This window comes from Anoplopoma fimbria, chromosome 14 (genome assembly GCF_027596085.1).
Source record: "Anoplopoma fimbria isolate UVic2021 breed Golden Eagle Sablefish chromosome 14, Afim_UVic_2022, whole genome shotgun sequence".
Taxonomy (NCBI): Eukaryota; Metazoa; Chordata; class Actinopteri; order Perciformes; family Anoplopomatidae; genus Anoplopoma; species Anoplopoma fimbria.
This window is the reverse complement of record NC_072462.1, coordinates 15,513,988-15,528,015: the sequence shown is the minus strand read 5'-3', so window position 1 is coordinate 15,528,015 and position 14,028 is coordinate 15,513,988. Positions and strand designations below refer to the sequence as shown.

At 43.0% G+C, this 14,028-nt stretch overlaps 1 protein-coding gene across 1 annotated transcript; it reads left to right on the top strand.

Moving 5' to 3' along the window:
* The first annotated feature begins 568 nt into the window (after positions 1-568).
* On the top strand, positions 569-12,162 carry rfx3 (regulatory factor X, 3 (influences HLA class II expression)). Its single transcript, XM_054611863.1, has 17 exons — positions 569-658; positions 5,061-5,173; positions 5,339-5,427; positions 6,222-6,480; positions 7,855-7,929; positions 8,213-8,394; positions 8,644-8,763; positions 8,858-8,982; positions 9,090-9,205; positions 9,923-10,038; positions 10,200-10,354; positions 10,459-10,556; positions 10,726-10,875; positions 11,041-11,249; positions 11,346-11,499; positions 11,722-11,764; positions 11,882-12,162. The coding sequence occupies exons 2-17, from the start codon at positions 5,066-5,068 to the stop codon at positions 12,160-12,162; spliced, it is 2,280 nt and encodes a 759-aa protein (XP_054467838.1). The 5' UTR covers positions 569-658; positions 5,061-5,065.
* The last annotated feature ends 1,866 nt before the right edge of the window (positions 12,163-14,028 follow it).

The following is a 14,028-nucleotide window of genomic DNA, read 5'->3' as shown; positions in this document are numbered from 1 at the left end:
GCCAAAACTTATATAAACTGGGCATCCTCAGAAACTCAGAAATAAAAGCAAAAGCTATATCATTGCAGAAGAAAATCCAATCACCTTAAAAAGAAGCACAAACATAATAATGAATCACCCTCTGTATGTCGTATCTTAATTATGACAGTATGGGAATAAAGAAATTCCAAAATGATTATCCAACCACATAATGAGGGTCCTGGATCAGGGTTAAATCTTTATAAAACATATGTTCAACTAAAGACAATGCAGACTTGTATTTATTTATTTTTTATTGAGAATATGCTTACAGTCTCTGCTTTTTCCACTTCAACATCCTATAATTTGTATTTATTTAAAGTCTCCATATCAATCAGATGAACGCGTTCGCTGGGATATAATGGTCTGTCTTGTTTCATATTCATAATATACTCAAACACACATATGTATTTGGGTGTGATTTTATTTCCGTAACACTGTATTTAGTGCGCTTTAATCTCCTCCCACCTGCCTGGTAAGGTTGCGCGCTCCCGGTGAGTTTTATAGCAACTGTTGCCCAGTGAGGCAGCGCCATAGTCACCGTAGTCCTGGCGACTGTAACCCACCAACAACAACCTCTCGCTCCATCATTACCACCTCCTCCACCATCCTCATCTTCATCAACCAGTCCACAGCTCAGGTTTGAATACATTTCTTATTTACTATTCCTTTAGCTCGAAATCGGCCTTTTCGTCGCTGGTGGGGATGTGGTTGTGTGGAGCAGATATTAAAGCTGTGGTTTGTGTTTTTGTCTGCGGCTGACTGAGGGCTCGGTGGATAGCTGGGGTGTTTCTTTGTGACGTGGTAGCCTGCTTGCTAACGTTGCCTGTAGATACCCACAGCTGCGAGAGGTCCCGGTCGCTAGCTGTAGCAAGCGAGCTCCTCTCACGGGCTGCTCCGTGGCTCAAAGTGACCTACACGTCGGGCGGTGTGGGAGAAAAAAAAACCCTGTTTCCGTGTAACTTATGTGCTTAAAGTCACCATGCTGGTGGTAGCATCGGTCCGGGCTAGTCACTGATGCTAGCTGGTCAGCTGGAGCAGGAGCAGGTGTCTGTTGTTGCTAGGTTGCTAACGCCAGCGTTGCCCTCTCACAATGCCTGCTGGTGTACCATGTTATGGGGGATATTGTAAGTTTACATGTTGGGTGGTTTTTTTTATCTGGTTGGTCATACAACATCAATAACGTCGATTAGTAATGGGAAGTGCAGTGAGCTAGCTCTCCATACACTCACTGCTATTGACAATAGCTAAGCCATTACTTTCCCTTTTGTCTTAGGGAGCAGGATAGCTCCGCTAGCTCTCCATCTGCCCTCTTTGTGGCTTCGCATGGCTGTGATAAGCTATCCTGATAACACACAGACAAGTTTCTGCAGGGGACAGCTTGGAGGAAGAAAAAAACACACACACACACAAACACACACACCTGCCCGATTTTTACATTAAAACACTTAAATGTTACTACCAGTTTTTTCTTTATTCTGCATTTCACATTCTGTGCAGGGCTGGATGTGTGCACCCCTTCTGCAAAAATATGTGTAATTATTATTGAGAAACAGTTAAAATATTACAGTTTGTCATTTTGTTATGTTTGTGCATTATTTTCTCTTGGTGTGCAAAAAAAAAAGGGACAAATAAGGAGTGCACTGACTTCAGATTGACACTGTCTGTCTAGGGGGGGAAGGTTGTTAGTTCATTATAATAATGCCAGATTGATTTGGGGATTTATTTCAAAACAATATGGCCTTTGCTTATAATGGAATAGTAAACTTGCATTTTTACGATCACTTCATCCTATGAGTGGTTCTTATGAGTACAGGCTATGTTTCTTAATGTTGCATCACAATTATTTCGGGGTCCACTGGGTCTCCTGTGCAGCTGCGACCTGTGATTCCCGTTAGGGGAGAGGTCGGGTGTGTCTGTGCAGAGGTGAGTGGAGGACAGGTGCACCTCCAGTAGTGATGGGACTCCTGACCATCTAGGCTTATCCGTATGTTAATTATTATTATTATTATTAAGTATTATCGTAAATTAATACGATAATACAGTAAATTTATTAGAATTTAGTTTTTTTTTTTTTTTAATTGTATGAAAGCTGTGAACCATGAATCACAGTACTGCTCATGAAGCCTGACAGAGCCAGATCACTTCAAACCAATTAGATCAAAATACAAATCGCATATTTTTTACGCATACTGCAGGTATAGCCTTAAATAATGTTAATATATTGATCTGTTGGCACATCCGACTCAAAATAGGTCATGCACAGACACCTCTCCCAACACACACACACACACACACACACACACACACACACACACACACACACACACAGATGACAGGATGTTGGGAACTGCTAGTTATCATATCATGTTACCACTTACCTGTAATCCGGTGGCGCAGAAATAGTACCATGCCACCTGCTGCCTGGATCCTGTTACATTTCCAATCACTTAAAGAGGGGCTGATTAATTCAATTATTCAGTCATCCATTTTCATGGCTTAGCAGAATACAGCATGTTTGGTTTGTTATTCTCCCCAGCCTGCCCGCGATAATGTATATTGTTGATGAAAGAGGAGACTTAAAGGTCCTTGTTTTTACCTTCCTAACCCCACATAAGTCAATAATAGGGTACAGTTAGACTTTGCAATCTATGTCATGATGCTTCCTTCACTTTGTTTTTGTCACAACTGACAGTGTCCCATATATTGACGCAATGTTTTTTACATCCAAATCAACATCAGCGCAGTCCGTAACAATATAAGTCACCCCAGTTTTCTTTATAATCTTTAAACTTAACTTCTAAGCAAACACAGTACATACATGCCTACCTTCCCCTTATTCAGCTCCCAATCACATCTCTCTCCACCGTTTTCCCGCTGTGTTAGCACCTGATCATGCTCCTGTCTTGCCCGGGGTTGTATGTACTGTATGTGTGTGTGTGAGGGGGAGATATTTTGCGTATGGTGTACTTTTCAACCTTGTTCAACAACTCCTATTTCTCTACTCTGTCCGTCAGACTCCACCTTTATCATACAGGATCATTAGAGAGGCAAATATGGTACTGTCTATTTTGTGGTAGCTGCGACACTGAACCCTTTGCACTTTCTATTATTTTTTGCGTGTAATGCTCGCAAGAGGAATTGAGGGGAGAAAAACGCAGGGCAAAATGTTGCCCTCCTTGGTGGCTTTTGTTCCTCTGTGTCTTTGTAGGGCTTGCACTTGCTCAGTGGAGCACAGCATTTAAGTGGGCCACAAGGGAGTGCCTGAATGGTGAGGCAGGAGGTGTGTGTGTGTGTGTGTGTGTGTGTGTGTGTGTGTGTGTGTGTGTGTGTGTGTGTGTGTGTGTGTGTGTGTGTGTGTGTGTGTGTGTGTGTGTGTGTGTGTGTGTGTGTGTGTGTGTGTGTGTGTGTGTGTAGGGGTTGGGGTGAGGTGGTAGGGGTTGGGGTGAGGCAACAAGAGCGTGTTGTGATGCAGGGGCTCTTTCCCTCAATTTGGTGGGCTCAGTTGGGGCCATGCACTGTGGAATATAAGTCTCGATTCTCCTCTCTTCACGAGTCCTTTTTTTTTTTTTTTTTTTTTGCATTTGGTTACAGTAAGCTGAAGGCTACAGTTTGACTCCCTAGGTTTGACATTATTATCCTTTTGGGTAGCCTGCATCCAAAGGCTTTCACCCTTCATGGTAAAGGAGTTTTTTGTGTGTCATGGTAGTATATGACTTATATAGGTTTGTCATTTTTTTGTGAATTTATGTCAGAAATGTACAGTGTCTCACCTTATTCGCAGAATATGAATATTGGAACGGGATGGTAGTTTTATTTTTCAAAGAGGCAGACTGCAGCCTGTCTAGCATAAGCCCGCTGACATGTCTGACAGTGATAGTATATACTCACATCCCCCTCCTCAAGATGTTGAAAATAGTTATGCTGGAAGCAGATGGCTTTGCGTTAATGAATCTCAGTGCCTCAGACTTTTCCTGCTGCCTTACCACTCCTCACACTCTCAGTGCACCAGGAACGATTGACCCGGCTTTGTAGTCCAGCTTTGATTTTGTTCACCCCAACGCAAATAAATTGAAACCCTTCTTTCTGAGAAAAAGGACAGTAAGATATTGAAGGGAAGGTGCATGCTGTCCCTGGTGAGATTCAAAGCTGTTAGGAGACCTGGCTTAATTAACCAAGAGAGGCTTGTTTGTGGAAACTGTGATGGGGAGGAGGTGGCCTTCCTCTGGAAGGAAAGGGTGATGGTAGCCTTACTATTATTAACTCATAAACACAGGTTCACCATCAGTGTCTCCTACACTCTTTTCTTCATCTTCAAAATAGCTCATTTTAGCCTTGGTTAGTAATTTCTGAAAACATGGTCTTAAATCTCTAATGCACAATACAGCAAAAAAGCTTTTTTTTCTAACTAGTAATTACGCTATCTGGTAAAGATACTTTAAAAAATGAGATAACTTTCCAGTTGTTCCTTTTCTTAGTACTGATCCTGGGCTTCCAATCAAGTAACGTTAAGCCTGTAAAAGTGGGAACTGACTGAGCAACGGCAAGCAGCATCTATTTGGAGTTTGTTAAATATTAACTTTTTTTATGGCTGTGAACATGGAGACAAGACCATGTGTCACTGATGCATGAGGCTCTCAGAACATTAAGTACCACAAGGCAGAAACAGGTGCTAGGGTAGAATTGCTCTTGAGCAGCTTTAGTGACATTGATTTAAGAAAAACCTCTCATGTTTTCTTTTATGCCTAGGGACATTTAATTTTGGGCTGACAAAATCATAAGAATAATTGAATATCTTATTTATTTCATTGTAAATAATTTGTCTGTTACAACTCTATATTTGTAAATCTACTCTGTTTAAGTGAGTTATCAATGTTTGATGCCCTATGTGCGCACTGGCTCACTGATGCATTTAGATTACTATGTTGTTGTTGCTGAGTTGTAAAGTTGCTTTGCCAGTTAAACAGGTAGGTTGAGGGTGTATTTGATTGTGACCATAATCTATCTACAGTAAAAACTATGTCTTCTCTTTTCTGATTTAGGCGCCATGCAGACCCCTGAGGCAGGCGCTGACTCCACCTCCACAGTCCCTCTTCAGACCACCGTGCCTGTCCAGCCTACGGGCTCCACCCAGCAGGTGCCTGTCCAGCAACAGGTACATCCAGCCTGTCTGTGTGGGTGTGGGTGTTCTGTGTCTGAATGCCCCTGCGTGTGTGCATGCTGTATGTGCACGTGTGTGCATGTCTGTATTTGACAGTGCAATATGTGCCTTCAGTCAATTAAATAATTAATTTGCCACTCTTGCAATTTGTCCTGCCAGGCCCAGACTGTTCAACAGGTTCAGCATGTTTACCCAGCACAGGTGCAGTATGTGGAGGAAAACAGTGGCGTCTACACCAATGGCAACATGTGAGTCAGTCTGTCACCCAGTTCTGCTCTTACACCACTCTATAAATATTAGCGCTAAGTCTCTGCAGCCTGTTCTTTCTCCCTCTTGAGTCTCTTCAAACCATCATTCATGTCACCGGCACATGTAGGTGGGAGTGCATTTGTTTTTTCTTCGTTTTTTTTACTTTTATGAGGGGTCTGCAGTCGTGTGATTGATTGCGCTCAGTCACCTGAACATGACCAGAAGTAGGCCCGTCTTTTAAGTGCTTATGCTACACCAGGGTCCTCTGGGTCTGAGGAATGGGGGTTACATAGACGCTCGACTATTAAGCCCAAGCTGTGTTTGTCCTGCTGTGATAACACACAGACCCACACAGGTGTAGACACAAACACACATGCTGTGTGATCTCAGCTACCGGTGGAAACACTCATGTAAGCCAGACTAAGTGCTTAGAAATACGAAATCAAACATACAGCAAACAGCTGGACACATGATCTGAGGACCAGGCTTGTGTCAACATAATATGTGATAGTTAAAATGGACACCCAAATGACAAACAAAAACCCATGTAAATACAATTTGGATTGGACAGTATATGACTGTACCTGCACAAATAATATTGTTGTAACTACCATATGGGCTCAATAGGTGTCCTAAGAAATCAAACTAAAGCTAAAAAGAAAATCAAAAAACTTTATTCTAAGAAAAAATCGAACACAACTTAATTTGAAATAATAACTAAATAGTTTTGACTTTGTTTCTCAGTTTTGTTTTTTGGGCACAATGACTGACTGCTAACCTCTCTTCTGAACAGAAGAACCTACTCATACTCAGAGCCGCAGCTGTATAGCCAGAACAGCGGAGGGAACTACTTTGACACACAGAGCAGCTCATCACAAGTGTCCACTGTGGTGACATCTCATGGCATGACCAACAATGGAGGAGGGGGCAGTGGAGGAATGAGCATGAATCTGGCCGGGGGTCAGGTAATCAGCACCAGTCCTGGGTCTTACATCATGGACAACGCTGCACCCCACCCTGCCACCCAGACGGCACGGGCTTCCCCGGCTACTGTGAGTGAACAGCACCCACTAATTGGGTCTTAGCTATTGCTTTGCCCAGACTCACCCTATTAACGCAGATGCTCTGTTTCTGTCACACTGTATTGATCTATGAACTAGTTTGATCCGAAATGTAAGACGCCGGTTTCTTTAGCAGAGTTCCAAATTCAAACTCAATATTTGTGTCATGTTTTCATAAATGTCAGTATGTAGACATAGTACATATATTTTGTGACATTATAGAAAAGCAGCTTGTGTTTGCATCTCCTCTTTGACTGTGTATGGTGTGTGTTTTTTCTCTGGTGATGATCCTTTGCTGATATATTCGATGCGCTGCGTAGGCTGTGTCTCTGCAGTGGACTAACCACTGCCAGCAATATTCACATTGTAACCCTTAATATTTAATGGTCAAGATATGCAGGGCTAAGTTTCCATTTCTGATTTTACCTGTTTGTTATTCCCACTCTTTGGTGTAGAAGAAAGGAGGGGCTTAAACCTGAGGCAGGTGTATTAAGGAGGGTAGGACTTACCCACTTCCTCATGGAAGTCCCGCATTGGACATAGTGGTGCATGAAGCACAAGTGCTTTGCCTTTTTTGCCATAATCTGAACGCCCCATTAGTTTTTTTCATACAGCCCAACATAATGATGCTTTCTGGCAGTGATGTACCAATGATGCTTGGCGACTGACATAACATTATGAGTATATCAGTCATGGCAGAGAGTTTAGAACATCCAATAATGGCTATGCAAAGGAGAATTTTTTATTTTTTTTATTTAATCAAAATGTGTGCAAGGGCATTAAACAGCTTAAGCAAAATACCAGCTCAGAGTTGTCTAGACTAAGTGATGTGACAGTATAAATGGGCCCCTTTGTAAGCCTATGTTACTGTGTATTTTTTTGTTAGGCATTAGGGTGTTTGTAAAAACGCAAATACCCAATTAGACTTCTTTACATGAAGCTTTTCAGTATAACCCTTGAGGTTGACGTGCAGGTGTTACTAAATCCTCTTGGCACACAGCCTTAGTGTTTTGTTTCTTATAATGGAGGCTGTCATTTTCTCTGCACATGATGGTTGTTATAAGTGTATCTGTGCTGGTAGAATCTGGAAAGGTTGTGTATCTGCCAGCTATCCTCAATTGATGTGCTTCATTGATCCTGTTGAGCCTCTGTCCCCACTTCTCTACTAGGCTTTCTTTAAATGACAGGTAGTCCTGCTTTGCTTGGGTTTAGTGGTGCTTGCTTTGTGAACCTTTCTAAATTCTCTTTATTTTTGCTAGTGGATACCAACGTGTCTACATCAGCACTTTATTTTTCTTACTTTTGTGTTTGGTCCCCCCCCCCCCCCTCTTACATTTTGTTGTCCTGTGCTTCGTGGTTTATCAGATTGAAATGGCGATTGAGACGCTCCAAAAATCTGAGGGTTTATCCAGTCAGAGAAGCTCGCTGCTCAACAGCCATGTAAGTTGCTTTTTACGAGTGCTTTCCCTTTGCCTTACTTTGTCTTCTCCTAGACTCCTGCCCTCCTTCAACTCTGTATACATTTGAGTTTGACTTTCTGTTTTTGTTGCTTTTTAATTGTTACTATTGTTTAAAATGCACTGGCTGCTATAGTACGCGTTTGCAGAGTTGTGTTGCTCCAATGTCAAAATCACGGACTGCTAGTCTGAGGTCGTTCCAGACAGTTCTCGTGGACCTGTGTTTTGAATCTCTTTGGTTAAAAACAGAATGTGTTCGCTTGTAGCTCCAGTGGCTGTTGGACAATTACGAGACAGCAGAGGGCGTTAGTCTACCACGATCCACCCTCTACAATCATTATCTGCGCCACTGCCAGGAGCAGAAACTGGACCCTGTCAATGCAGCCTCCTTTGGTAAACTCATCCGCTCCATCTTCATGGGACTCCGAACAAGGCGCCTAGGGACAAGGTTAGCTTTTTTATCGATTTTCTTTTTCTGACATAAGGAAAAGTTCTAAGTTTGGCAACTCAAGATTTTCATCTAATGGCTGTATGCCCGCGTGGCCAATTTTATTTTTGTCATTAATTAACACCCTGATATTCTTAAAGCCTGATCCGTTCTTCTCTTCTATCCCTCTCTTCCACCCATGTGAACATCTCTGCACACCTCACATTGAGAATCCGTCAATATGTGTTCACCTTTGGTTTTGACTTGCAGAGGGAACTCCAAATATCACTACTATGGTATACGTGTGAAACCAGACTCGCCACTCAATAGACTCCAAGAAGACATGCAGTATATGGCCCTCAGACAGCAACCAGTCCAGCAGAAACAGAGGTACACAGGCAGCGAGGCTACATACAGACATGCAGCACTTGTTGGGAAACAAGTCGCAGTTTTTTTTATAGACTCTGATGCGATGTGATTGCAGGTTCAAACCCGTGCAGAAGTTTGATGGCTGCTCTGGGGAGACTTACTCAGGTGGAGGCCAGCACCTTCCTGGTGCAGAAGAGCAGACAGTCATTGCACAGAGTCAACACCACCAGCAGTTCCTTGGTCAGCTGCTTTTCTCTTTATCTGAAAACAAATGGGATTGCCTCAAATATACTGAATATTATGTTTTACAGATTATTCGAATTACGTTTTTTTATCCCCCCCAACAGATGCGTCGCGGGCACTCCCTGACTTTGTAGAGCTGGACATAGGACCGAGCAATACAGAGGACATCAGCCCAGAGGATGTGAAAGCTCTCCAGTCCCTTTACAGAGAGCACTGTGAGGTAAAATAAAGGGCTTTTCCTATTCACTTAAATGATAAGTGTAATTCACAAGGGCAACAGGTTGTCAGGTCTAACTCAGTGCTCAAAGAAAGCTAAGTTATCCCTTTCAATAATGTAGATTCATCATCAATATGACTAGTCCATGTTTTTCCCCCTTTTTTCCCGTATATGTGCCTTAATCTGCCAATATCTATTATTACAGCAATTTATTTGTTTAATTTTATCTAAGCTATCTTTAATGAGAAAAGGCAAGTAAAACTGAAAATACTGAACTCAAATTTCGGATAAACAGCACTTATTTAAACTTTGGCTGGATTGAGAGAGTGGAAACTTTGGGAAAGGTCATGTGTGTTTATAATGACAGATTTGTAAATGCCAGCTACTGGCATTTTGGAGCAGAATTCTCTCTTTATCTTGCAAAGTTTTCAATCAAACCACTCCTACTATCTGGAAAACTAGGAATCAGGTAATTCACAGACATACACAGGTGATGGCCAAGGACTTATGATCTGACAGAGAGCTGTCCACCTTCTTCTCTTGATATAAGAATAAATTCACCAAAATTACCAAAAAACATATTTCCTCACATGCCCCTAGTTTGGGTTGGATGCGCAGACTTTGCTGTTTGCAGTTTAATTTTTAACTATTTCTTCTTGTTTTAGAATGCGCTTCCATTGAAAACTATTAATTACTGTGGATTATCTGCTTCTGTTTCAGGCTATCCTGGATGTGGTTGTTAACCTCCAGTTCAGTCTCGTTGAGAAGTTGTGGCAGACATTCTGGCGTTATTCTCCCCCGGACTCTGTAGAGGGTGCCACTGAGACAGAAAACAGGTGAGGTCAAGCTGATCATATACAATGTTGTTGTTGTTGTTTGTTTTTTGATAAAGTCTATCAGTGCTTTGCCAGAGAGAAATATTAGCAAACCTAGTTTATTTTAGAATGATCTGAAAATTCTAAATCATTATTCTAAATCTGATTTGTTCATTCCTCAGCAGTTTAAGTGAGATTGAAGCTCGGCTGCCCCGCTCACAGCTACTGGAACTGTGCAGAAACGAGGCTGTTCTCAAATGGATGAGTACCTGTGACCACCTAATGTACCAGGCCCTCGTGGAGATCCTCATCCCTGATGTCCTGAGACCCATTCCCAGTAAGCCACAGTCAACAACACCTCTCATGTGTACTTGTTTGCTGTGTTAAGATTATTTTTAACATCACAATCATAAACTCACTGTTGTTGTTTTTGTCTTTAAGGTGCCTTGACTCAAGCCATTCGCAACTTTGCCAAAAGCCTGGAAGGTTGGCTCAATAATGCCATGAATGCCATTCCACAGAGAATGATCCAGACCAAGGTACACTTGTAGTATTTAAACCGAGTTAGACTTTGTAAAAATGTTATATTTCAGAGTCACCTGTTACTGTTTATAAAATAATTATTTGATACACAAGAGTACAATTTGTCATCGGTTTTGAGAGGTATGTAGCTAACACCTGGGCTTTTAATGTCTGCTATTTACACAGATTGCCGCTGTTAGTGCCTTTGCGCAAACACTGCGCAGATACACATCTCTGAACCACCTGGCTCAGGCGGCACGTGCTGTTTTGCAAAACACATCACAGATTAACCAGATGCTGAGCGATCTCAACCGTGTTGACTTTGCCAACGTACAGGTCAGAACAGCTCCTTGTGTTTGGATATTCAGTGTTGGTGCTTTTGTTATATGTACAATGTCATTCCTTCTTTATAATCCCCCCTGTCAAAAGAGAAGTTTTATTTATTTTTTACTTTCACTGTACAGGTTTCAACTACCAGTCTTTCTCTTTGTTGCTGTACAGGAGCAGGCATCGTGGGTGTGCCAGTGTGAGGAGGGAGTTGTGCAGCACTTGGAGCAGGACTTCAAGGCCACGCTACAGCAGCAAAGCTCTCTGGAGCAATGGGCAGCTTGGCTGGAGAACGTGGTCACTCAGGTGCTCAAGCCTTACGAGCACCGGCCCAGCTTCCCCAGAGCGGCTCGACAGTTCCTGCTCAAGTGGTCCTTCTATAGGTCTGTGAAAAAAAAAAAAAAAAGGCAACCATACTGAAACACACCCAGGAGTGTGCAGACATAAGGCTCACAATGTTTTATTTAATGTCTCTGCAGTTCTATGGTGATCAGGGACCTGACCCTTCGCAGTGCTGCCAGCTTTGGTTCCTTCCACCTGATTCGCCTGCTGTACGATGAGTACATGTTTTACCTTGTGGAGCATCGGGTGGCACAAGCTACTGGAGAGACACCCATTGGTGTCATGGGGGAGGTATAACTGTGGCATCTAATCTTCACAGTATTTAACAGTGCCACCGTGATACACGATGTGAAATTACCGCTCATTGATCATTTGTCATCCGGTCATAAAATCACCCCAGAACAGACGTTTCATCTAATTACAATGTTGTATCTCTATTAGATTAGTAACACATCAAAGCTATGTGAACCACTCATGTCCGCCACTAATTTTGATGTTTGTCTCTGTTTTCAGTTTGACAGCCTCAACACGCTGTCCCTCTCTAACATGGATAAAGGTATGTGACACGGTGTATAAAGAGCAACAACGTGAGAACTCAACCAGTATTCAAGAAAAACGTTTTAATGGACCTTGTGAGTCCACATTTACACCCGTGATGCTTTCTCCTGTCCAGATGAAACCAGTGGGATGGACAGTGACTTAGACGACGACATAGAGGAGACGGGGGAACCTCTCGCAAAGCGGGAAAAGTCGGAGCACGAGGTCATCCAGGTGATCCAGGTCGGGGCGCTGGAGGACGGGTCCCACCCTGTAGTGGGGGTCGTCCAGCCCGGTGTCCTCCACTCGCTGCCCCAGCCCCCGCAGGACCACTCTGAGCACATCCTTACCCCTTCTGCCGCCACACCCACCATCCGCCACTGCAGCGCCACAGGCAACACCTACGCCTCAGTTTGAGGGTCCGAGGCCACCGCCAACCTTTGTTTGGCCAGTTTCGCTGTCTCACTCTCCACATATCTTTCTCTCTGTAAGTCTAGCTGTTCCCGTCTTTTTCATGCATCGTCTCTGTCTGCACTTGTGCGGACATGCTCTCCTCTCCATATCTATACCTGTCAGTGGGGGAGTGCTGAAAATGATGATAATATGCCAAGATGTGCTGTCCGTGTCTGACTGCGTAGATTCTGGATGTGGTGTCATCCCATAAGGTTGTGCTCTGCCGCAATGCGGAAGATGGAGGAGGACTAATTTGACCCGTTAAATGTTTCCTGCCTTGGCATGACTCAATGCCTCTGTCTGTCTATACAGACGGGGTTTTGTCTTGAAGGAAAAATTCAACTCTTTCAAACTGATGTCTCAGAGCTCAAATCCACGTCACCAGTCCCAGTGGTGCAAAGTCATCGATTGACTAAAGACCTTCACCTTTTGTAAATAGTTTTGCTGTACTTTCAATTGGTATTACCCAAAACTCATGGTGCTATCATTGTGTTTTGTTTTGTTTTGTTTTGTTTTGATTTCCATTTAACCCTCCTAATTTTAGCATGATTTATGTCCACAGTTGGGATAACTGCTGATAAACATTTGGCTGAACAAAATATTTTGAACATTGTATGTAGCTAAAAAACAGAAAGGGAGGGCGTTCTATGTATGTGTGGCACTTGAAAAAGGATCATAGGGCAGTTTTGTCTGTTCTGTTTGAAATTCATATGGTAGCCATCCACTGAAAACCACTTCTAGATTTTAGCCACAGAAAAAGAAACCCCTTAAGAAGTATCTGTGCTGCTACTCGTGTGTAAATAGAAATGAGATTGAGAAGACCAGCTGTACAAAACCACTTCCTCAATGCTAGCTTTTCTATGCACTCCGTGCATAACGCTTGCCTTTGTTCTTTGTAGATGCTCTGTAGTGTGGTTTATGTGACCAGCTGTAATCTAGAAAACAATTTACTGGACATGTTCCCTTTTTTATTTTTATTTTCTTTTGCAGTTTCTGTCTTAATGAAATATCTTAAGTTCACAAAGGACCAAAAACAAAAACCAACAAGAGGAAGCTGAGAGGCAGCCACCTTGGGCCACCCGAGAGCTGTTTCCTGTCCCACAGTGCCATGTCGCAGAGCAGAAGGAATGTCAGGGATTTAATGTACCTCGGCTTTATCATAGTGCCTTATCCTTAAATGCAGCTGTCCTTGTAGTCCTGACTGTGTGCTGTAGAGAGCCCACGGCCCCTCTGCATTGTCCCAGCCACAAACTTGGCTTTCTGGTGACTGATGGCTGGATTTGGGCTGGCTCATCTGTGTTGAGACGAAGGAATACAGGCACTGACACACCTGTCGTTTTCTCTGGATCAGCTCTACTAAGCTTACTACTAATCTGAATCACGGTCTTTAGCCTTGCTGCAGCCCTCACTCTGCCCTCTTGAGGCCTACTCTTGCATTAGCCTTTGTTATCGGGTGAAGTGTGTGTATGTGTGAGTGAGTGTGTATGAACCGAATGCATAGGTCTGCACTGTGTTTTTATGTGCATGTGTACACGTGTATATAAGCCTGTGTGTCTGCGTGCTTGTGTGTGTGTGTGTGTGTGTGTGTGTGTGTGTGTGTGTGTGTGTGTGTGTTGAAACACATCCATCAGTCACCCTACCTCAAACCAGTGGTGCCAGCCCTTTGACGCGTGCAGCACAGTCACCAAACCTTATTGCACACACACACCACTGTACTGCACAAATCTCAACGCGATAGAGAAAAACTGCATTGCTTTTCTCTCACCTCTGATACATTTCCATTTCAGTTTTTAGCCCATAAACGCTTTCATCCTTTGCTCCCTGTTTGAA